Source organism: Thunnus thynnus, chromosome 4 (assembly GCF_963924715.1).
Source record: "Thunnus thynnus chromosome 4, fThuThy2.1, whole genome shotgun sequence".
Classification (NCBI taxonomy): Eukaryota; Metazoa; Chordata; class Actinopteri; order Scombriformes; family Scombridae; genus Thunnus; species Thunnus thynnus.
The window spans coordinates 3,736,566-3,761,696 of NC_089520.1; the positions used below are offsets into that span (position 1 = coordinate 3,736,566).

The 25,131-nt window shown below is 40.0% G+C and overlaps 1 protein-coding gene across 13 annotated transcripts in view; it reads left to right on the forward strand.

The window, feature by feature from the left end:
* The window catches only part of LOC137180918 (dedicator of cytokinesis protein 3-like), a 213,562-nt gene that overhangs the window by 176,630 nt on the left and 11,801 nt on the right, over positions 1–25,131 (forward strand). For 6 of the 13 annotated variants that reach the window (XM_067586223.1, XM_067586211.1, XM_067586218.1 and 3 more), the window contains 33 exons: positions 1,337–1,499; positions 2,120–2,226; positions 2,523–2,694; positions 3,091–3,188; positions 4,361–4,444; positions 4,834–4,934; positions 5,474–5,555; positions 7,340–7,510; positions 8,058–8,237; positions 9,889–10,081; positions 10,494–10,621; positions 10,970–11,116; positions 12,555–12,653; positions 12,912–13,006; positions 13,166–13,241; positions 13,750–13,850; positions 14,829–14,887; positions 15,141–15,289; positions 15,489–15,574; positions 15,751–15,777; positions 16,415–16,510; positions 16,846–16,906; positions 17,360–17,453; positions 17,545–17,693; positions 18,745–18,831; positions 19,234–19,338; positions 19,667–19,808; positions 20,025–20,191; positions 21,337–21,423; positions 21,864–22,043; positions 23,227–23,310; positions 23,984–24,100; positions 24,609–24,739. In XM_067586223.1, the coding sequence (XP_067442324.1) occupies positions 1,337–1,499; positions 2,120–2,226; positions 2,523–2,694; positions 3,091–3,188; positions 4,361–4,444; positions 4,834–4,934; positions 5,474–5,555; positions 7,340–7,510; positions 8,058–8,237; positions 9,889–10,081; positions 10,494–10,621; positions 10,970–11,116; positions 12,555–12,653; positions 12,912–13,006; positions 13,166–13,241; positions 13,750–13,850; positions 14,829–14,887; positions 15,141–15,289; positions 15,489–15,574; positions 15,751–15,777; positions 16,415–16,510; positions 16,846–16,906; positions 17,360–17,453; positions 17,545–17,693; positions 18,745–18,831; positions 19,234–19,338; positions 19,667–19,808; positions 20,025–20,191; positions 21,337–21,423; positions 21,864–22,043; positions 23,227–23,310; positions 23,984–24,100; positions 24,609–24,739 (3,818 nt within the window). The remainder of the gene's footprint in view (positions 1–1,336; positions 1,500–2,119; positions 2,227–2,522; positions 2,695–3,090; positions 3,189–4,360; positions 4,445–4,833; positions 4,935–5,473; positions 5,556–7,339; positions 7,511–8,057; positions 8,238–9,888; positions 10,082–10,493; positions 10,622–10,969; positions 11,117–12,554; positions 12,654–12,911; positions 13,007–13,165; positions 13,242–13,749; positions 13,851–14,828; positions 14,888–15,140; positions 15,290–15,488; positions 15,575–15,750; positions 15,778–16,414; positions 16,511–16,845; positions 16,907–17,359; positions 17,454–17,544; positions 17,694–18,744; positions 18,832–19,233; positions 19,339–19,666; positions 19,809–20,024; positions 20,192–21,336; positions 21,424–21,863; positions 22,044–23,226; positions 23,311–23,983; positions 24,101–24,608; positions 24,740–25,131) is intronic. The other 7 variants (XM_067586213.1, XM_067586219.1, XM_067586217.1 and 4 more) reach the window with 6 other exon arrangements.

Here is a 25,131-nt window from a genome sequence, read left to right on the forward strand (position 1 = left end):
ACCTTAGTCAGGAGTTTGTTTAAAATATATACTGTACATTTTAATATCCCTTTAAAAGTGTCGCAAAAGTAGTCATTCCAGAAGTATATTTATTTAATTATCTGCAAAAATCACCTTTTATGAATCTGGGACCCCCCCCCCTCTGCTGCTAATAACAAGGTCAATGCTTCTAACTCAGCACTCAGTTTCACTCGCGTAAGTTAAACAGTTAACTTAGAAAAACACAGATTACTATGTACTGAATGTACTGACAACTTATTAAAAAAGAAACTCGGCCAAACATGAACAATGTCACTCGTTAAACCGAAACACCGGTGGGAATGAAGGCGCTTCCTTTTCTCGAAAGTTCTGCTTGTTCAACAAGTGTTTAGACAAACTGCTGGTCCTGCTTCTCTTGCTGACACTGGATTTATCGACGCGTTTATAGAGTTAAAAGATGACGCATTTATACGCTGTATGTTAGAAAAAAAATATGCTGACGTGCAAATTAATCGCACGAAAAAAGACAAACGGTGTTTCCTCGGTGGGTAGTGTTACGGCTTCACACACTTATCAGAAGAGAATCAGAGAATGTGCTTTCTTACCGTTTCCATCGCCCAACGATACTGCAAGCAGCGTGCGAAGAGAGAAAAACACGAGTTGGTTCATAGTTGTCAAGATCTCGTAGTGTTATAAAGCCGGTATGTGCACGATGTTTCAAAATCCTGCGCCACACGCCCACAACTTCCAGGTTCTGGCCAGTCCCGACGTGACCAAAGTCACGTGGCGGTGACGTGACTGGCCAGGGAGGTGTTTGTATTGGATGTAATACATCTGTGGTTTACACGAGTATTCTGCCCGGTGACTGAGGCACAGCGCCTGTGGCGAAATTTTTTGAAACGGAAATGATGAGGCATTTCTCCAAATACCTAAGCAGCAGTGGAGACAATAGGAAGTTTGTATAAAAATTGAAAGTAGGTATGACGAAGCACGGAAAGAACCCCGAGAGAGGAAACAATAATATCTGCGCTAGGTTTTAATCATACAAGATTAAACTGCATAGTTTAAAACAGGAAAACATAATATGGGAAAATGTGAATTTTGTGATCAAGACACTGTAGACCTTGTTATGCTTTACTGTCCAAAATATGATGGTGAGAGAAGGGAATGGATTCTGAACTTTAAATAAAGTTAAACTTTGATTTACATGATCTTATACAAAGAAGTTCCAGGGAGAAGTGTTATCTTTTTTTTTGTTTCAATATCTTAAGAGAGTGCTTATTTAAATCTGGTTTAGATTGAATCTTGTTTAAGTCATCTCCCTGTTTTTGCTCACACACTCCACCTCCCACTGCAGGACTGCATCAGTCTGGGTTCAGGTGAGCCCAACGTGCCAGAGCACCGCTCCTTCGTGCTCTACCATAACAACAGCCCTCGATGGAGTGAGGTGATCAAACTGCCGATTCCCATCGACCGTTTCAGAGGATCCCACCTGCGCTTTGAGTTCAGACACTGCTCCAGTGAGTACCTGAGTATCACTAGTAGGGTTAGTAATGGTGTTTAATTGTTTTTTTTTAATTACAGAAGTGTTATCAAATGATTATTTAACATGTTTAGAGAGAATTTTTAAAAAATAGCATAGAGGTGGCACATAGCCTATAAATTAATTATGTCAGAGTTAGATGGATGCAATTTTCACTTTTTATGCTTGACTCCAGCGTAAAAGAGACTGACTGTGTTCACATACCAGCAAATTTTTCCTCCAAAGTGAACTTAAGCATACTTGTAGCAGGGCTTACTGACCAAAAACATGAATGGGTTTGCTGTAAACTACTTTGTCTTTTTCATGTTCACAGAGTCAAATGTTGACGGAAAAAATGAATATTACATATTTGTTATGATAAAACTTTAAATTATCATCCATTTTCACATTTTCTAAACTTGCTTCCTTGTCGTTATTATCAACTTTATTTACCAAGTCAGGAAATCAAAGCAAAGCCAGGAGAAATTTTGCTTTACTCTGAACTTCCTCTGTCTCTCTGTCTCCTTTCTCTCTCTCTCTCTCTCTCTCTCTCTCTCTCTCTCTCTCTCTCTCTCTCTCTCTCTCTCTCTGTCTCTCTCTCTCTCTTTAAATCTACAGCAAAGGACAAAGGAGAGAAGAAGCTGTTTGGCTTTTCCTTCACTCCTCTAATGAGGGAGGATGGAACTACTCTTTCTGATGAAAGTCATGAACTCTACGTTTACAAGGTAAGAAATGACTCTTGCATTAATGCTGTACTGTCCGCCTTTCTATTGCAGTCAGTATTGGTTCTCCCAGTTGTCAGGAAGCCAAATGTCTTCCAGATATTTATTTTGTTTTTCAATATAGATTAAAAGTTTGGGGGCATTTATGCACCAAAAATGTGCTACTGTACAATGTTAGCAGTTGTGTTTCAGATGTTACATGTTGGAATAGAGTAAAAGATGGCTTTTAAATCTTTAATGGTACCATTTACCACTCTTTTTCCTCCTCTTCCTGACTTCCTGACTTCTCTTGGCCTCAGTGTGATGAGAACACAACCTTCAGTAACCACGCACTCTACCTGGGCCTGCCCTGTTGTAAAGAAGACTTCAACAGCTGTCCCAGCATCCCCTCCAGCCTCATCTTCCAGCGCAGCACCAAGGAGACATTCTGGATCTCCACACAGCTCTCTTCCACCAAACTCACTCAGAACGGTACACAGCTGATCCAACATTATCCAGCATAATACTCTCCAGACTCAGCCAGTGTTGGAGTGTCGCGATATAACTTAGAGCCTTCTTTTTATTCAAGCATGGGACCTACCATGCAGAACAGTCATAGATAATGTAAATATAGGCTTAAAAACACACTTCAGTGATACAGATTAATCTTAGTCTTAATCATACGCGACTTAATTTTAAACCTTCCTGAAAAGAACAGGAAACCCTTAACATACTGTTATTGTGTCACCATGTATTTATTCATTAATCCTTTTTGTGTGATGGACCCTGGTGTTGTTAATGAACTGTAGAAGGCCTGACTAGAACTTTCATGGTGTCATACACCATTTCAGTTTGTGTCTGATAGTTGACATTGCTGTTGTCTTCCAGTGGACCTTCTGGCTCTGCTTAAGTGGAAAGCCCATCCTGACCGGGTCATGGACATCCTTGGCCGGCTACGACACGTCAGTGGAGAGGAGATCGTGAAGGTGAGGTTTAGTTGAACAAAAATCTCTCAGTCTGTAACAAAATAGAATATAGTCAGTTATTTCCTTTGTGGTGTTACTGTATGTATTCTTACTACAGACGCTTTCTTCACTTGAACACTATCATGGTATCATTCTCTCAATAGTCACAGTGAATGTGCAACTGCAGCATCAGCACGTCGACACGCTGGTCTTAAAGAGAAAACATCTGTGTGAACTGTTCCTTCCCTGACAGACTAGTGGACTTAACGTCAATCATTTACACTGTCAGTCTGTGCTGTAGCACTACTGCCCTCCTCAGAGGCATCACAGGTGGTAGTGTGATGTGTGCTGCCAGGTAATAATGTTCTGTACCTCCTGTGTTCCCTGGCAGCTTTTTAACAACATCTGAGGTATGAGACAATTAGCAGGTCACATCATTCTGTTTTAATTGGTCTGTGGTCGCTGATTATTTGTTTCACTCCTTGATGTTTCTGTCAGAGCACCAAAACCCTCGTGTTAACTGTGCCACTGATTTGAAGACATGTATGGGAATATTGTTGTTACGTTTAACCTTGTAAAGATAACACATGAAATAGTTTGTTTTTCCACTTTTTATCACATAAAAGATAAATGTGCCATCTGATGAAAGTAAAACATTTTCTTATTTTAGCTTATTAAAAAGATCCAAAGTCATTTTTGAGAAAGAATCATTTGTATGTTTGAAATAATTAATAATCAAGCAACTTCTATTCACATTTTAAATGTGTACAGTATTTCCTGTACAGGGAGTGTGGGCTCAGTGCCTCATTCAAAGGACAACAGGAAACATGGTTTTGCTTGCATTGTGTTTGTAATCCTTCAGTTATGAGTCACTCATTGTATCAGGCAGTCACCCCGCAGAGTCTTCTCTTAATCTTGATATGCAGTGTGCATAAAAAACTAAAGAGGCAAGGTGACCCAGTGGTTCGAGCAACTGGCCTGTAACTAACAGGTCACAGGTTAAATCCTTTGACAACCACATGAGATGTCCCTCAGCAAGACCCTGAGCTCCAACACCTGCTCACTTACAGCATTCCTTTCTTACAAGCCATTCTTCACCTGACAAGTCATCCCTGATAAATGCAAAAGTACTTCAATGCAAGTTTAACAACAGACCAAATGTTACCGTAACCATCTCTATATGTATGTGACAGTTTCTCCAAGACATTCTGGACACCTTATTCTCCATCTTGGATGACAACACCGACAAATATGGACCACTGGTGTTTCAGTCACTGGTAAGTATGTGTTAAAAAAAAAAAGCAGAATATTCACATCTGTCTACTTTGTGAGAGACTCAGTGAGCCTGAGTATAAAAACACTGCAAAGAACAGTCTGACATGACTCACTGTCAGTGTCAGTCTATTTTATGTCAAGCATAATAGAAAACAAATAGAAAATAGAAACTCAGGCAGTCAGACAGGGATTTATGTTTTAGCAACAATTAAAAATACATCAGAAATTAAAAGTGGATGATCTCAGGACAAGATCACACTTGATCAAGTTTGTAGAAAATCATCTGACACACACATGCACAATCTGATCAAGGCGAAGAAAAAGACAATTTTATGTACATGTAAGGCTTTAAGTATTTCAACTCATTATGATGTTGGTGTCTCTCTCTCAGGTGTTCATCATAAACCTACTCAGGGACAGTAAATACTACCACTTCAGGCCGGTGATGGACACGTATATCCAGAAGCACTTTGCTGGTGCTCTGGCCTACAAGTGAGTGTTTCCCTTTAATAACTCACACTCTGACTGTAACCTCACAGGCTGGTTCACTAGTCAATGCACTGACAAACTACAGTACACTCTAACACAGTTCACTCTCAATAAAAATATGCAAATGTGTGTTGAGCATGATTGTATGTGTGTGTGAGTGGGAGTGAATGTGTGACATCATTGTTTTCAGAACGGCATTTTCCATCCATCAATTTCATTTTCCTAATTCTTCCAACAGTCCTGATATGTCAAAGTATTTATTCTATCAGATACATTTACATGCACATAAATCACAACATTACTATAAATACCCCCCCTCCCCCCATTCACTTATGACCAAAGTTTTTCCTGATCTGTCTGATACATGTGTGGTACCCTGCCAGTTGACAGGAAACAGTAATATAATAGAAATAATATGAGAAGTGGTCCTCTCTTGAGACCAGCTTCTCTATATAAGGAAAACAACACTGTGTGCACATTGTCAGATGTCATGATTTAATATTGCAGGTTTAAATGCAGTGTTTAATGTTTGTTGTTTTCAGAGAGCTGATCCGCTGTTTGAAGTGGTACATGGACCGCTCTGCTGAGGTGGTCAGACAGGACCACATACAGGAAGCAATGAGGGTAAGAATTCACACGAAATCAAGTGTCGCAGCAAAAACTCCAGTGACTAAGAGCCAGAGCAAGTTGTTGCTCATGATCTGACTGGAGAGTTTAACACTCTCGAAACAACAGTAACAAGAGCAGTTATAAAGGGAAGCTATACAAGTGTTCAGCTATTGCCTAATCATGGAATGACTAGTTAATGCTACACTTTAAAGGTATAATATGTAATTATTCCACATTAAAATGTCTAAAAACAACTAGACCTATGTTATATATGTTGTTGAGTTGTGTACTTACATTATCCCAAATGTTTCCAACAATTTTCAAACCCAGAGAAATCTGTCATTTAATCAAAGTAACGGACCGTTTCATTTGGTCGCCTGTCGATGGCGTCATACCTCCTCTACCAAAGAGTAAACACGCACAAGATGCACACGGCGGCGCTGTGTTTGTCCGCTACAATGGCGTCTACCAAAGAGTAACTTACACACATACAAGATAATACATCAGCATTGTGGTTGTTCCACAGAAACTGTTATAAATGGACTTTTATTCAGTTTTAAGCCACATTTTCATGATAAATTTAGGTTGTTTTTAACTATATCTTTTAGCCGGAAGAAGGATTTTAGTCATTGGACGTCTGGATCTTAAGTTATCAGAGAAATAAACTGGACAAACGTTAGCAGCAGCTCGGCTAACAGCCCGTACCGGACGTCCGGTCGTCGCTGTACATGGTAGGACAAACACTGATTTTTAAGGTGAAACAGCTTTATTCAGTGTTTTTACCTGTAATCTCCGGGTCTGTTTATTCTGGAGAGGAGGAGACCTCTGCAGCTAAAACATCCCAAATGATTAACACTGGAGTAATCCTATCCCGGGGAAGCTGGTTATTTAACAACGAAGACAACAACTCCCATGATCCCTTGCTACTTCACACCGTCATCACATTCCGTCTTTTGTTATTGTTTTGATTGAGACCCCTAGTGGCTGAAATTACATATTGTGAGTTTAAAACATATGTACTATGTCTGTATCATCCCTTTTACACGTTTACACCACTGTAATACTTTCCACTGAACGTCCTCGCTCAGTCAGCATATATTCACCATCATCATCAGTATTGTGGGCAGAGCTTAGAATAGATGTACCATCTCAAGCAGATGTACAGAATGTACCACATTTAGCAGACAAAAGCTGGTCAGTACATTCAAATATTTATCAGACTCAAACATCTGTCTCAAATGGGTCACACTGTCGTGTAAAAGTGGACAGTGTGAATTATTGAGGATAGTTTTGACACATACTGCAGCTGTGGGTTCATATCTGAGTTTTTATTCATCGTTCACAAGCCTGTCTGAGTCCATGTCCACAGAGTTTTATCCTGTATCTTTCTGTCTCCTTCTTCCATAAACTATGCACTTATTCATCCTTTTAGAAGTAAAAGATCCAGATGTGACACTGCCATCTTGCTCTTTCTGCTCCATTTTCATTTACTGGTTTATCCTGTAAAGCACAATATAAATATCAAATGTATCTATCTCGGCATATTCAAATAATTATACAAATTGGCATAAATCAACATTTTTGTAAAGGCCTTAATAGACATTTTTAAAAGTCTAACGTCTTATATTTTTGTTTGATGAAATGTAAACACTACACACAGAGACTACTGTCTCTTCTCTATAATGGATTATTTGTTTTTTCTATATAATTCTGTAACTTTTCATGATCCATGATGTTTCATAATGTCTCTCTCTCTGATTCTGACGCCCTCTTCTCCCTCCTCAAACGTGTTCTCTCAGGCCCTGGAATACCTGTTTAAGTTTATCGTCCAGTCTCGCATCCTTTACTCTCGGGCCACTTGCGGTATGGAGGAGGAGCAGTTTCGCACCAGCATCCAGGAACTCTTTCAGTCGATCCGCTTCGTCCTCAGCCTGGACAGCCGCAACTCAGAGACCCTCATCTTCACACAGGTGAGGACACACACACACACACACACACACACACACACACACACACACACACACACACACACACACACACACACACACACACACACACATACATAACATGGGTTCTACAGATTCTTCCAAATGTTTTGCTTTTAGGACTTTGCGTTAATTGTTCTATTTTTCTTTTTAGAGAAGCGTCAAATGTCAAACTTATATATTTTTGATGTGCTAAGTAATGTCCTTTTTTCACAGCTGAAATGAAACTGCAGCTTGTTGTGTCTTTGTAGTTTAGATGAGACTTTTATTTGCTTTTATAACAGCTAATCCCATAATTTATTTATATTTGCTTATAGTTTAGATCATTTTCTTCCTTAGCTTTTTTCCCATCTCCTTTTAGTTGCTTTAATCTGACTTTATCTCCTTTATGTACCTCTTTTTACCTTTACCTCGGACCATACCTTGCTTCCTTCCCTCACCGTCTCTTTCATTCTCCCACAATTCTTTGCTCCATCCTTTGGGTCCCTGTTATTCCTCCTGGGCCTCTTTCCTCCACACCCACACACCACAGGGCTCACAGCCTTGTCCAGGCCCAAATCAGGTCCCAGGTACTGGCGCTGGGCCTACCGCTCCTTTAACTCTAGCCCCGGGCCAAGCCCAGCCCCCTGCCCCAGGACAGGTTCCTGGCAGCGGGCAAAGCAACTGCACTCAGGCCTGGAGCTCCAACGCTCTGCGGCCGTCTCCACTGTCAGTAAGTAGACGTCTGGATGAAAACCACAACACCCTGTTCCTTGTGTGAAGCCCAGACTGCTAATTCACCTGTTCAGTTGTTTGTGAGCCTAACCTCACACACACACACACACACACACACACACCCTGACTGCTGTCACATACACAAGCACACATTCCTGACACGTCCTGCACCGACTGCTTCATCACACCTCTGTTGATTGATTCCAATATCATAGTCTTCTAACCGTAAACACACCTGATTCAGAACTTTTTTGATTCATTTCCCCAAAAAACCAGCGACTCTGTGTTCTGTTACAGTCAAAGTCATTATTCATAGACTCACATCAAACCCTGAAGAGTGGATGCTCATTCACATTAAAAAAAATAATTAAATAAGTTGTTCACATCCGTTTTTATCTGCTTCTTCTTCTCTTGTTGTGAGGCAGAGAGCTACTAAAACCTTCACAGTGAACTGGCTTCACCAAAATGACAAAATCATAATCATGACCTGATGTCATGGATACATGCATTACATGATATTTATTTTTAGGTGAAGTTTTGTGAAGGTTTCCCAATTCACTAATCCTAATCCAAGATGCAGGAAATGTTCCAGAGAGTCAAAAGGTTTTAATCAAGACCCTGAAATTCATGTCAGACAGGTCTGATCCATAAAGGACGCAGAGCTGACAGACATGATTCTTTTTTTTTTACATGGAACATGCTATTTGCACATGAAAATGATAATGAAAGGGAACATTTCTTCTTCTTTATGAACTTGTTTGTGCCAAAACTTGATCCAAATCAATTCTGTCATCAATAAGATGGAAATGTAGCTGTTTATTAGCCTAAATTAAGCTGCAAGAAGAAGCAGAGAAAGCCCCGGAAAGAGTCTTTTGGTGAATCTGGTCCTGGATGTTCACCACCTTTCAAACCACCACAGTTGTGTTACATCACATACTGTAACCCTCCAACTACTGTAAAACTATTTTCTTTAAGCACTAAAATTCTCAAATCTCATCTGCGGCATCATCCTGTACTGTTCTGTGTCTCTGAAACCAGCCGATGACCGCTGGAAGCTCTATCTCTCACCTTTCTCTGCAAATTCTTGTGTTTTTTTCTATTTAACTTTTTCCTGTTTCTCAAGATTTTGTCTTTTTCAATGAATTAACTTGGGGTTTTCTCCGTATTCACTCTCTTGTGTGCCTTTCAACTGTCTTACAGCGTGGTGAATAGCTGAATTGCAAAATGCAGAATGTCCAAAAATAGCAGAGAATATACTTGATACCGGATGCTTGGCTTGAAAATCATATGAAAAAACAGCCTGCAGTCAAATACACCATTATAGTGTTACTGACTGTCTGGGCCAGTGCACACCAATGTGTAATAGAAAGGATCAGCATTTTGGAATTTCAGCTTTTCACCATTTTCACCATGACTCACATCTGCTCTGTATTACAGAATGAGGGCATGCTCACATTTCTTTCCACTGCTAACTCAGAAACTTACATTATTAATCTGCAACCCAATCTCTCTCTCTCTCTCTCTCTCTCTCTCTCTCTCTCTCTCTCTCTCTCTCCCTCTCTCTCCCTTTAACTTTCTTTTTCACCTCTGCCCTCCTCTGTGAATACTCACTTTGTCACTCACCTTCGTCTCTCCTTCCTCTTCCTCAGGCCGCTCTGTTAAACTCTTTCCCAGCGATCTTTGATGAGCTGCTGCAGATGTTTACAGTCCAAGAAGTGGCAGAGTTTGTGCGCGGCACTCTGGGCAGCATGCCGTCCACGGTGCATATCGGACAATCCATGGATGTGGTCAAGCTGCAGTCCATAGCCCGAACCGTGGACAGCAGGCTCTTCTCTTTCCCCGGTAAAGATTCCAGTAAAAACATCAACACATCTAATTAATCTACTCAACTAACCGTAGTAGATAATGTCATTTTTGGCCTTGCTGATTATTTCATTGAAGAAAACCACTGATATTATTACTGCTCCACATTGTCAAATGTGATGTCATATTATGTCTGGTAGATTATATTTAAAACTATTGTGACTATTGTGATGTACTTCCTGAATCTTTGCGTCCGTCCTTAAACCTTAAACACAAATTATCACTCTTGTAAGTTTTGTTTATTTTTTAGGTTAACCAGTTACGACTTGTCTGCCACAGAGCCCAGATTCTGACATTACCAGCATCAAAACTGTAAAAACCGCTAATAAATGTCTTTTCATGTCTGTGTGTGTGTGTGTGTGTGTGCACGTGTGCACATTTCTGCCCTCAGAGTCTCGAAGGATCCTGCTTCCTGTGGTCCTGCATCACATCCATCTTCATCTGAGGCAGCAGAAAGAGCTGCTTATCTGCTCTGGAATACTCAGCTCTATATTCTCTATTATCAAGACCAGCTCACTGGTAACACACACTTAACACACACACACACACACACACACACACACACACACACACACACACACACACACACACACACACACACACATATACACAAATAAAACACGGGATTTTTCAGTTGGCTGTTAAGCAGTAGAAGATTCATATACTTCCTTAATCCCACAAAATGCATGATTCATCGTTAAATGTTTGTTACAACCCACAATGTAAAAGTACCTGATGATCTTACAGAATTTGGTCAAATTGGTTCTTTTCGTGGCATTCAGCCTGTTCTTCCTCCTTTTGACCTTTGCACCATTCCTTTCCACACCATTCCCTTCACTCCCCTTTTTCTCTCATGTCTCCCTCCAGGATACATCAGTGCAGGAGGAGGTGGAGATGATGGTGGAGTCCCTATTGGACGTCCTGCTGCAGACTCTGCTGTCAATCATGAGCAAGAGCCAATCGCAGGAGGCGGTAAGGGGTCAACGCTGTCCGCAGTGCACCGCGGAGATCACTGTTAGTAACTAACAATACGACTACTACTACTTCACCTCCCACCTCCCTCTATCCCTCCCAGGGCTGGGCAATATTTGAATGTCTGTTTTTATCGCTCCTTTATATTGTCATATTGTAAAATCCCCATATGACAACTTAAATTTTGCCCAAATATGTCACAGTTTGAGATCTGAAATAATAAGCAGCACAATATGATTTTATTCCAGGAAAACACTTCCAAACTATTTGACTCATTGAGATTAAGAGTGTAAAACTTAATATTTGAATATTTCATATAGTGAATGTAGTTAACTTGTCAACATCAGGCTAATGTTGTGATAATTATCACATTATTAATTTTGTACCTATTGCCCTCCCCTAATCCATTCCTTCATCCATCCTGTCTGCCAGCACATCTCCTCCTCACATCTGTTATTTCTCTCATTGGACACTACTTAGTGTTCATCTTCTTCCTTCTCTTCATCCTCCTCTCTTTCTGCATGCCTGGACACATTAATTAATTCTTATTAAAAGTATTGTTTTGTTGTTCCTTGCATCCAATCTTTGTAATATTTATCCCTGGAGAAGAACAGTATGTATCTGAGTCATATTGTAGACGTGTCATGTAACTGTGTATATATACTTCCTCTGAGAATAAGTAGTTTTTGTCAGGTATAGTTTGCATATTTCATACATTTCAGTAATGATGTTATTGTGATTGTTATATGACTATTCACCATCTTTCATTCACATTTCACATCTTTCATCTTTGGCTCAGTCCCAATCTGGCCCCTACACACTTACTCCACCTCCACTTTTACATTCTGAATGGAGGTTTCAGTTTATTAAGGGGAATCCCAAACCAGTTAGTGTGGAGAGGAAGTAGCAAATAAAACCATCCAAAATGAGTCTAAACCAGTGTTGACTGCACTACCATTAACTGGAAGCGTGAGTACCAGATAAGAAAGCAAAGATCAAAAATTTAAGTTCCATCTGCATAAACCTATAGCTACACTTTCCATACGATGCCTTCCTTGTATTGATGATTTTGTCCTAGATGTATTTGTTTTTTCTGCTACCCACATATACTTGAATCAGTTCTAAAATGAATGTATCATTATATCATACGTTGACTGTCGTGGAGATGTTGTACATTTACAGTTAAACATTACATAACATACAGTAGAGTAACGCATCAGCTGCCATCTATCAGTACCTGTGGTGAGTGATGTTTTCTGTTCATGTTGGATGATGGCGACTATGTTGACCTGAATGAATCATTTCCCGCTGGTGACTTCATTCAGAGTGACTCTCTGTAGTGAAAGGTTAACGAGTAGAGATCGGTTTGGGAAAGAGCCTTATTGTTACATATCTCATCCTGCTGTCATCATCTCTGATTGTTCACTCAATGCTTCCGTGTGATTGGCTCACATGCCTATCCCTGGGTTCCTATTGGCAGGGAGAGTATGTGTCCTGCCTCCTGTCCCTCCTCCGCCAGATGACAGATATCCACTTCCAACGCCTGATGGAAAACTTTCAGAGCAAGGAGGAGCTCAAGGTAAAGGAAGCTGTTGTCCACAACATGACAAACTTTAGATAAATGAGTAAATGAAAAAGCAAGTTTTGTATCCGGTGATTTGAAGAAAGGTTTAATGGTGTAATTGCAGAGGTATAGTCATATACAGGCGAAAGGAAAACAACAATTTTGCCCAAATTCCTAGTTTTGCCATAAGTTGATGGCAGTTTTTGTGGAGGTTGTTTAAGAGAAGTTAACACTTATACTCCTCCATCTTCTCCTCTCGTCCCCTCTCTTCAGGAGTTCTTGTTGAAGATTCTGTGTGTGTTTAGGAATCTGATGAAGCTCAGTATTTTCCCCCGCGACTGGAACGTCATGAGGCTCCTCACCAGCAAGTAAGACACAATTAACTCCTACACAGAGAGCTTTGACGGTGTTTGTACAGATGTTAGTGTTTGTGTAACAGTGTTTAGCATACATCACAGACTCAAGCTGGATTGAATAAGACAAACTCAGACTATCAACAACTGTCTGTGTGTGTTTCCTCCCTGCAGCATCATCCTGACCACAGCTCAGTACCTGTCTCCCGCTCTGCACAAGAACTTTATAGAAGCCGACTTTGACTTTAAGGTTTGTGGACTTTAACTGACACACTTTCATTCACGCACAAACCTACAAACTTTGTCTGTTCAAACTGGGAGTCATCATGGTAACTGGGATGTGAGCCTAACCACCAGTTTCTCTCTCCACTGAGTTCAAAAGAAAAGTTTTTCTGTTTTTTATTCTTTTCTCTTGGACAGAAAATACCTGCTATCCAGATGCTATTTGAATGTAATGTTGAATATTTCTTTCACATAATTGCTCTTTAGTCACTTTCAATGACAAAAAGCTTAAAGCATGTCCTCACTCTGAACCACATAACACTGAAACTAATAGCAGTGAATCCACCGCTGAGAATGAAAACCATTTGAACTTCTGTCAGAGAAGGCCGCAGGCCGCTGGCGGTCACTCAGCAGCAGGAAGAGCAGGGACTGTCGGAGAACCAGCTGAGCGCTCTGAACAAAAAGAGTAAAGACAAATGTAACCTCAGGAAGTGGAACCTGTGTGTTTGTTTGTTTGTTTGTTTGTGTGTGAGCAGGTCTGGAACTCCTACTTCAGTCTGGCGGTGTTGTACATCAACCAGCCCAGCTTACAGCTAGAAAACCTGAGTCCTGTGAAGAGGAAGAAGGTCTTGGACAAGTAAGGACACACACACACACACACACACACACCAACACCAGCAGACATACAGGAAGAGAAGAAACCACACAGTTGAAAAACAGATACACTTTCTCTCTCACTACTACTTACAAAGTGCAGACAACATTACACACATAAAGGCACACACATATAGTTTTTCCGTGCTTGTTTGCGTAGCACTGCATACACACACACACACACACACACACACACACACACACACACACACCATCATACAGACTTGGCTGCCAGCATCTTTTTCATCAGTGTCATTCTCAATGTTGTGTGTCGTCGGCAGCTAAAATGCTGAGAGTCAGAAGTTGAAAGAAGCTGTTTTCCTCTTTGAAGTACAGCAGCGCTACAAACTTGGCGACCTACTTTATCAATCCTGCAGGAACACTTCTTTACTCCAGGAAAGCTCATTTCCCTCTTTATCAGGCCTTTTCCACCAAATAGTTCCAGGAAGGAGGGAGCCCCTGATACTAAACTATTAAACTACCTCAGGCGTTAGAAGTTCCTCCAGCTTCTCTACATCTCCGTAATACTGAAAATTAGGCATATTAGGTCGATATGAATTTAAAAGTCGTGACTTGGATTGAAAAAGCAAAATCTTGTGGGACTGTGATGTTTGAGAGGATGTAGGGAAGGAAAAGTGCAGCGGTGGAAAGATACAATAAAAACAGCAAGACAAGACACCTGTTTCTGAATTATTGATCATCTGCTAGTTAATTTTCCTCTTCAGTATTTATCTGTATTCAAACAATTAGCAAAGAAAACTTATTTTAAAATTTGTCAGGAAGTCGACTACACAACAGTCATTTAAACATCAATAATGTAAAAATAAACCACTGTAGTAGATTTACTTATTTATAAAAGGAAACAGAGGAGCTGTTTCCTGACAGTGAAAGACTGCACTATGATCCAGAGAGTATTAGTAATGTTAGTGGTTCAACTTGTTACTTTATCTTTCATCTGCAGGTATGGTGACATGAGAGTGATGATGACCTATGAACTCTTCAGCATGTGGCAGAACCTGGGTAAGATTTTCTCTACACCTCACCAAAGAGATGAGTTTAGTTTACATTACTTCAGTAGCTGCAATGTTAAAGTCTCAGTTCTCTTTGATTAACGTCTGTACAAAGAAATGTCTTTTTCATTCTTCTTCGTTCTAAAATCTGAAGCATAAGATCTTTAATCCTCTTAATCTTTCCTGATATGGCTAATTTACACACACACTAATTGATTTACTGGTTGACTAAAGATGAGTTGATACATGTGTGATTGTTGCAGGTGAGAATAAGATCCATTTCATCCCCGGTATGATCGGTCCGTTCCTGGGAGTGACGCTGGTCCCTCAGGTGGAGGTACGAAACATCATGATCCCAATCTTCCACGACATGATGGACTGGGAGCAACGCAAGAACGGAAACTTCAAACAGGTACACAAACACACACACCTGGGAGCAACAACAACCTTAAAACAAACAGCACTTACAGTATTTCTTTTTGTGTGTGTGTGTGTGTGTGTGTGTGTGTGTGTGTGTGTGTGTGTGTGTGTGTGTGTGTGTGTGCGTGCGTGCGTGCGTGCGTGCGTGCGTGCGTGCGTGTGTGTGTGTGTGTGTGTGTGCATGCATGCAGGTGGAGGCTGAGCTGATTGACAAGCTGGACAGTTTGGTTTCTGAAGGGAAAGGTGACGAGAACTACAGAGAACTCTTCGGCTTGCTGTAAGCAGCTCTTCTTTCTCTTCGTCTCTGCTTCTAACTCTTCTTGTCTCGGTCTGATTTATAACCAGTGTGAATCCTTCTGTTCTGTTCTGTCTTTGGTAACAAAGATTAACTCTCAGTTTTTCTGCTCTAACGCTGCTGTTGTGTGTTTGCTTTGCTCTGTGCTGCGGGACTAGAACCCAGCTGTTTGGGCCCTACCCCAGGTATGACATCACTAACTCATAAGGAGACAGAAGGGCTGATATTTTACTGATGTGGTGGCGTGAGTCTGTAAAACCTGCAATTATGTCTCAGTTAACCTACCTTGAAGAGTCAAAAAACCAAAGTCTTTATCACTTCACACATTGTAGTTATGAAAACTCATAAAAACAACCAGAGTTTTCAGATAGACTGATTGATTTGTTCTTTGATTGATTAAAGATTAAGTGATACATGCTGGTTGTAACTTTGTTTTCAACAATCAGTTCTTGCTAATGAACAGACCATCACTCCTTTGTTAAAATACATTATTCATATTTTAGTTAACGAGATACTTTAAAGGATGAATCCAAATAACCAAGAAAACCACATTTGCTACCATTTGAACTTACTAACTCAGGTTTACTCTCTGGTTTTCTTCTAACCAGCTATTTTCTGGGGCTCTTTGACATGAAGCCTCATTATTTTTCTGCTGTCTGACAAAAATATTGCGTCTTCACACGTTTAAGATAACTGTTAAGGAAAACAGCAACCAGATTATGTAAATGATCGAGGCTCCAGCAATTACATTTCTGTTCTGGTTTCTGCATAGATCGCAGGGTTGTGACATTTGTGACTCATTTTTGTCTGTTTTCTTTGAAGTTTGTTGGAGAAGATCGAGCAGGAGACGTGGAGAGAGACGGGGATCTCCTTCGTTACCTCGGTTACACGGCTGATGGAACGACTGCTGGACTACCGGTAACATACATGTGTTTGTATTTGTAGTACATAAATTATTATCTAGTATTTGTCCAGGATAGCTGTCTGTCTGTTGACATGTTGAGCAGCATTTTGTTTACATCAACATCTACATTAGACTTTGACTCATGGGAAATGTTGTTTTTTCTGCTTAAACTTTTATTGTCCAGTACAGTATAAGCTTGAAATATCAACAACAAAGTCCAGGAACATGTTTCAGCATCTGTAAGAAAACCCACTGAGTTACAATCACAGGTGGAACAGAGGCTCATAAGGAGAGAGGCGGACTTCAGCTTTTTATTGTTGTTCATTAACTTGGTCCATCTTGTCTTTAGGGACTGTATGAAGGGAGATGAGACAGAGAACAAGAAGATTGGCTGCACTGTTAACCTCCTGGTAAGATTTATGTCTTATTCAGCCAACCACTGTCACAAATGCAAAACCTTTAGTATTTAGCACAGTATATGACCAGTGAACCAAATACTATTGTAGGTTTGGATCAAAACTGACATAACATATAAGTAGAAATTGACTTTGGATTGAGAAGTTTTGTATGTGTAAACATGTCGTGTCTAAAGGCGTGTCTACACGGGGTGTTTCAGACTCATGCACATCTGATTGAACGGATATACTTCTATCTTAATCAATAAATCTGTCTACACTGGGCATGTAACAGCAATTTATACACTTCAAGAGTGTTTTCTTCCATTTAAACACGTAACTACAGTGTTACACTGTCAGCACTGTGCCTGAATGCATCCTGTATAGACCCACGGATGGAGAATTGAAGCTGCTGCTACGCTACGCCTCCTGTGTAGACACGTTGTAAGTTTGTTTGTATCTTTTTAGAACTTCTACAAGTCCGAGATCAACAAGGAGGAGATGTACATCCGCTACATCCATAAGCTGTGTGATATGCATCTACAGGCGGAGAACTACACTGGTACAGCACACAAACACATACACACACATACATACACTGTGTGAAAGAGGTATGACTGCTGTCCTATTGTACCTGGGTTGTTTTTCCACAGAGGCTGCGTTCACTCTGCTGTTATACTGGGAGCTGCTGCACTGGGACGAGCGGCCTCTAAAAGAGTTCCTGCATTATCCCGCTCAGACAGAGTGGCATCGCAAGGAGGGGCTCTGCCGCAAGGTCATCCACTACTTCAACAAAGGCAAGGTAAGGGATCCCACATACACACCCACTCAACACACACGTTAGGATTCATCCACTAAATGATCAAGTAAGATAATACATGTTGAGTCCTGATATATGAAATAACTGACACAGTGGAGGCGAAGAACGCTGCAATACAAAACAAGTCAACTCTGCTCTCTATGTCAGGACGCCTCAGTGTGTTATCAAGCCGCTGATAACAGGCAAGAAGAAAAGCTGTCATCCATTTTTTACATTTTGTTTGTAGTCTGTTTTTCAAGCTTGTCTCAATCAACAGCCAGGTGCCGATATGAACATTGAAACAGGTTTTGCATGCTGTAATCGTTCCTCCTGCTCATACTAACCATGAAAAGTTTTTCATGGCTTTTCAAGTGATGGGAGACAAAATCCACTTTGTCCTCGTTCTCTGCAAAAATGTGTTCCACAGTTTATCTGAAGCTAATATGAAGCTTCGGCAGACTGAGGTAGACAAATCAAGTCTTAAGTAGATCAAAATTCCTTCTTTGTGCAGCTGTTTGTGTTTTAATGTTCATATGAGCAGCTGACTATTGTTCTAAGACAGACTTAAAAATTGTGAACCCTATGTCTTTTTCACTAGTGGATTATTTGGTAAAATAGCATGAAGCAGAGGCACTGTTGCTATGGTTACCTTCAGTTTAATCCACCTTGAACAGTGATTTGGAACTGTGTCTAAACTGTTGTATGGATCTGCGCTTGTGGTACTTTATTATCTGCCAGTTTAATGTGAGGTCATATTACATGATTTTAATGGACGTCTGCCGTCTAATCTGGAACATCTTCTGTGACTCTGGTATAAACACACACACACACACACACTCATAGCTGTTCATTCACTACTCCAACAAGATTAGGGAAGAGAGAAAGATAAGTGTAGTGAACATCATGAACACCATTTTTGCTTAAAACCATACTAAAAAAGTTTGTGTGTGTGTGTGTGTGTGTGTGTTTGTGTGTGTGTGTGTGTGTGTGTGTGTGTGTGTGTGTGTGTGTGTGTGTGTGTGTGTGTGTGTGTGTGTGTGTGTGTGTCCTCCAGTGTTGGGAGTATGGTATTCCTCTGTGCAGGGAGTTGGCCTTTCAGTATGAATCTCTCTATGACTATCAGAGTCTCAGCTGGATACGGGTGAGCTGCATCACACTCAAACTGTGGTTTCATATCATGACTCAGAAACCACATCACTACTAAATCTGGCACACTGTTACACAACTTTCATATCACTTCTATCAGCATTCTCAGTTACCATAGATGCCAAAAATATTTCATGATATTCTGAAACTCATTATTTAGGGTCCATATAGAATGATCTAAAAACAAGAAATAAACTAGTAGTGTCTTTATTTGTCCCTCACTGGCACCTGTAGTAATTTTATAGTTCTCTATTTCACTGTTTACATATAAACCGACAGCGAAACAAATAAACAAACATACAAATAATGAACATAATTTTAGAATTTAGTAATGAAAGGTATAGTAAATATGACTTTATCCTCCTCATCATCTTCCCTGTGTGGCCTGTGTGTGTAGAAAATGGAGGCAGCATATTATGACAACATCATGGAGCAGCAGCGTCTGGAGCCGGAGTTCTTCAGGGTCGGCTTCTACGGCAGGAAGTTCCCCTTCTTCCTCAGAGTGAGTCACACCTTTATCTTTTAGATTTGTTTCACAGTATTCTTGAATGTTTACCAATTCAAGTATAACATCAACAATTTATCATAAAAGTAACTGTCATTAATACAACAGATAAAAGCCTTAAAGATGGCTCACTAGTTTGCTGGTTACTGCAAAGAAATGTAAACTATAGTATCTCTGCTTTTATATAAGAGTAGATATAAACATTGTGTTCAGGAAATACATTTGTATGTATTTAACTATAAATAATCAGACTATTAAAGTGATTTTCATTAAAACTCTGATCTCTTTTATCCTCTTTTGTTTGGTTTTGATTTATCATCACCAGAATAAAGAGTTTGTCTGTCGCGGCCATGACTATGAAAGGCTCGAGGCCTTCCAGCAAAGGATGCTGGGAGAATTCCCACAGGCCATTGCAATGCAGCATCCCAATCAGCCGGATGAGGCCATTCTGCAGTGTGACGCACAGTGTATCCTTCAGCAAAAGAGGAAGCACTTTACATTGATGTGTGTGTGTGTGTGTGTTACATGTGATTCATTTTAATATTAATACAGGACTCACATGTTCATAAGCTAATTATTCTGTGGCATCTCTTCTAAACACCACTACATTAGTCTCATTACAGTGCCAGTGCATGGTGTATCACATTTATTCAGTTAGTTCTTTGACCTCCTTCTCGGCTCAGACCTCCAGATTTACGCAGTAACACCGGTACCAGACAGCGTCACCGTCCTTCAGATGGACCGAGTCCCCGACCGTATCAAGAGCTTCTACCGCGTCAACAACGTTCGCCGTTTCCGTTACGACCGGCCCTTCCACAAAGGACCCAAAGACCGAGATAATGAGTTCAAGGTGGGTGAGACGTTCAAACTCAGGACCGCTGTGTGTTTGTCTGTTGTATCTGTTTTTTTTCCCCTTTATTTGAATGTGTCACATTTACTCGATCTGTATTTTTGTACTGTTAAACTGTGAAAATGAATAAAAACTTAAATGACAAAAAAATGAGGACTGCACACAGACTTGCTTGTTATATCAACTTCTTTGTTCAAACAGCATTGTGCTGAATCAAAGGCCAAGGTTTCAGCTTCATCAGGAGCTAAACAGGAATAATGGGTTGAAAACCACCTTTTATGAATTTTCAAACATCACACAAGACATCCTTTAGGATAAATACATCATTCAGTAATCAAACCATCGTCAGCATCACCTGTTACCTGTTACCTGTCTTTGCTTTACAGATTGTAGCACCATCTTGTGGTTAAATCAAAACAAACAAAAAATCTAATTCTGATTTAATTTCCAACAAACTGTAACAAAGCTAAATAATAACAGTTAAACTCAGCTTGTAAGGAAACACTTCAAGTCTTCATTCAGTCTATGTGGCAATAGTGTGTTTAATTTGTGTATCCAAAATGCTTCACTTTCAAAAGCAGTAGATCCAATAGAAGCCACCTCACTCATTGCAACTCACTGTCTTAATGCCCTGAAAGTGTGCTGGTTCTAGAAAATGTTTTTCTACAGGAGAAGTTGGATCCTGCTTCATAATGGTGCTTTTGTGTTGTACTGGTGTCTCAAGTAATACCCCCCTTTACATGAAGGTCTGTCCTGAACAGGGATGCCTGAATTATCTGAGATGTTCAGACTAAACTCATCCTCACAGCTGGTTCCAGTTTCTACTGGTTTGACTAAACTTAAGCTATGATCAACATCTCATAATATTGGATAGAAATGTAAATAATAACTTCTGTCCAATTCATTATGATGTTTGAAACGACTCCAAAAGACCAAAATTAAAAACAACAATCATTAAACATTGCTGAATTCCTATTAAACATGACCTGAACAGCACATTACAGTGTAATTTATAATGATTGAATTGAATGATTATTGTACCTGTACATCAGAATGACCTCAGTGATGCTGATGTTGGGATTAAACGTGTCACCTTGTAGATTCTGGACAGTCTGTCTCACTGGTTTCTGTGTGATGTGTTTCAGAGTCTTTGGATAGAGAGGACGACTCTGATCCTCACTCACCCTCTGCCTGGTATTTCACGCTGGTTTGAAGTGGAGAAGAGAGAACTGGTGAGTGAAAGAAACAATGTCGTAGAAATGTGTAGAGCTGCAAAGATAAGTCAATTAATCGTTTAGTTGCCAACTGTTGCTTTGGGAAACAGAATTTTATGGACCAAACAACTTAAATCAACAACTTAATAATTGGCAGATTAACTGATAATAAAAATCAATAGTTGCAGCCCTCATTTTCTGATCTCTATCACCAATCTCTAGTAACCTACTCTACCAATGAATGAAAGTCTTCATATGTCCTGAACACTCAATGTTTGGTAGTGTTTGATGTTCCAGCAACAGCAGTTAGTGTTGAGCAGAGATATAACTGGGTAGTTAGCTGAGCAGTGATAGGCTCTGTATCTGCAAACAGGAAATCTCAATGTATCTTTCTTTATACGTCCGTCCACCCATTTATGTCTGTATCTCTCACTTTGACTCCCTCATCTCTCACTCAGGTCGAGGTGAGTCCGTTAGAAAACGCCATCGCTGTGGTGGAGAATAAGAACCAAGAGCTGCGGACTCTGATCAGCCAATACCAACACAAGCAGCTGCACGGCAACATCAACCTGCTCAGCATGACCCTGAACGGAGTCATCGACGCCGCCGTTAACGGAGGCATCGCCAGATACCAAGAGGTCAGCCAAAAAGCGTTAAAGTCCCTCTCCACTCAAAAATAGTTTTTTCCTCTTGTTCCCACAGTTGTAATGTGCAGAGTTTGACACTAGAAGGCTGTTTTCTGCTCAAAGTGGAAAGTTAATCTGAGCTCATCCTGGTCCAATACGAGAGAGAAGAAGGAGATGTAATTTTAAGGATTTTAACAAGATAATTGAACTTTTGGTGGGGAAAAAGCACAAATTATTATTCAAAGTAGAGATTTTATATGCATCTTAAAACATGTCTGGAAGGATCTTTAAAAACATTTAGTCAGTCCCCATGAGGCTTCACCACATTTCAAGCAAGTGTAAAAAACCTGAAAATGTAAACTTGTATTGTTGTTCATTTGAATATTAATATGCTAATGGAGATTCAGTGTTGCTTCTGCTAAAAGCATTTTCCTTCCAGATGGAAGTTATTGTTTGTTTTTATTTTGTATGCATAACTTAACATACGAGACTCATCTGTTTTTTTTCTCAGGTTATTTATGATAATGACATGTTACATCATTAATTTGTATGTCCTTCTATAGAATTAATTTTCAAAAAAAGCTGCGTTCCAGGTACTTGTCAGGTGCAAGGGAACAAATTAAAATTCAAAAAAGCTTTCACACACAGAAAGATGTCCCAGAAATCTCTTTTATTAAATTACAGAAACATAGAGGCAAAGAGATTTCTGAGACGTCTGTCAGAGTGTGAAAACCTTTTTGACTTTTTGCTTTTATAAAAGCAATAAACCAGTTAATGCTGTATAATGATTTTAATGCACATCAACTTACAAACACAGTCACAGATACATAGAATCATAGTTTATATACACGCATATAAAATATTTTGCTCAAACTTCTGTGTGCATCACAAACAATCCAACATGATCTTCTAATCAAATGACATTACAGATAGTTTTAGCATGAAGGTAACTGATGCATTCATCCGTCGGGTGCTGGGTAAAGAGGTGAGTTAGGGTGAAATCTTCTTCCTGCTTCTCTTCACTGGTAGTTTGCATATCTGTTAAAACAGGGACGTTCTGTGCTCTAACAAGGCTCAATATAGCCTCAGGTTATTATGAAAATTCACCTGCCATCACTGTTCAGGTAGTTGCATAAGAAAATAACATTCATTAGTGATAATAGCTTATAATGATGTTTTTTTTCTTGGTGATCAGGCTTTCTTTGACAAAGACTACATCACCAGCCACCCTGAAGACACAGAGAAGATCACACAGCTCAAAGATCTCATGCAGGAGCAGGTGAGATATTATTTAAAGGCCCTAAGTGTATTCTCATTTACAAGAAATTAGAAGCCTTTCATTGATGTTTCGTTTATGGACAGCTGACTAACGTCCCCTAAATAATCAGATAAGACAAATCTGTCTCATAAACCTCTTAATATGAGATTTTTATCCTTTGGCCTGTTCCTTAGTCTGACTGATTCTCATGTCAAACACTGAAGTGGATTCTTTACATCTATATTATGCTGTCGGTGATCCTTTTTTGTTTGTTTGTTTGTTTTTAATCGCCACATTAAATTGACTCTACCTTGCACCAGAGAAACTTAGTCAGTTAATCAGGGAGGTATTCAGTTTCTTGGCATTGTGGCTTTTGATTGTGAAGGTTTTTATCCCTTTAGAAGCATGAATGTGCTGAGACAATTACATGCTATTAGATTTTGATTGTATGGCCTGTTTGTGGCTCTACAGAAGAACTCAGGGCAGTCACCAAATTATTAGGATTCATCCTGTCGAGACCAATATCAACAGTGAAGTTCATGAAAATCCAGCCAATAGTTGATAATTGATAAAAAGATACAGTTTCTCATCAAGTGTTGGTCAATGAGGAAAGTTTGACCTAATAGTCGCACTAGGACGTCCACTCTCTCTACACACTAAAAATATTCAGTGATGTTTCGTTGGTTTCCCACAGGTTCACATTCTAGGAGTCGGCCTGGCGGTGCACGAGAAGCTGGTGCACCCAGAAATGCGTCCCCTGCACAAGAAGCTGATAGATCAGTTCCAGATGATGCGGAGCAGCCTCTGCCACGTGAGTGCAGAAAAACATTCACAGCAAACAACTTTCAGTCTGTTCTACTTCAACTTTTTTTTAAAGCCGCAGAGCTCAGGGAAGAAAAATAATGAGAAAAACATACACATAATAGTTGTTCAGAAATACTTTTGTAAGCTCTTCAAAGCCAAAATACAGTATGACTAACCAAAACTAAACTAATGTTGAGTCTAGAAGAGGATTCCTTCTATTGTAAACATGCTGGAAGCATGAAGATCATCACAGTGAAAAAAGCTAATTAGCAGCTTCTTCAAAGAGGATGTTATTATGCTTCTAGCTAGCTTGTGACACTGCCTGTGAAACTGAACATTTCACCTTTTAGATCCTACTCAGCAGCTTCAAGTGATTATCCCAACATAACTATATGTGAATGTGTCTGGTCAACACTTCTGTTTTAAATTTAGAGTCTCTTGCTTTCAAACATGCATGCATACATACACATATGATACAAGCATATATCCGAAGGCAGTGTGAATATTCAGAGCAGTGTTTCTACGTGGCGTTGCAGGGTCTGCCTGGTTTAGACAAAGCTGGTTCAGGAGCCAACACTCCCAGAGGGATCCTGGCTTCTCACAGCCCCATGAGCCCCGAGGGCTTCAAACTCATGCACCGGCACAGGTCAGCAACACACACACACAAACGTTCACTTTAACCACGACTGAGACTTTGCACTGTAATATTGTTCTGCTTTGTCTTCATTGAGCAACGGCCTGTCACACTCACATGGCGTCACATCCTCATCACACTTTATAGTCAACACACATACACCTCTCAGTTCTTCTCCATCTCTCCTCACAATGACGTGTGCTGTTATCATCTGCTGTATCTGTATCATTAAGGATCTCTGCTAATTTCCTCACTGCATCTGTGTACTTTCTACTCTTTACTTCACACATCACACTGACTTTCTACCATTTTTCTCTCTCTTTCTCTCTCCCTCTTTCTCCATCATCACTCTACATCTTTGCTCCCTGCATGTCTTGACTTCAAACTCCTGCCTCATTCTCATT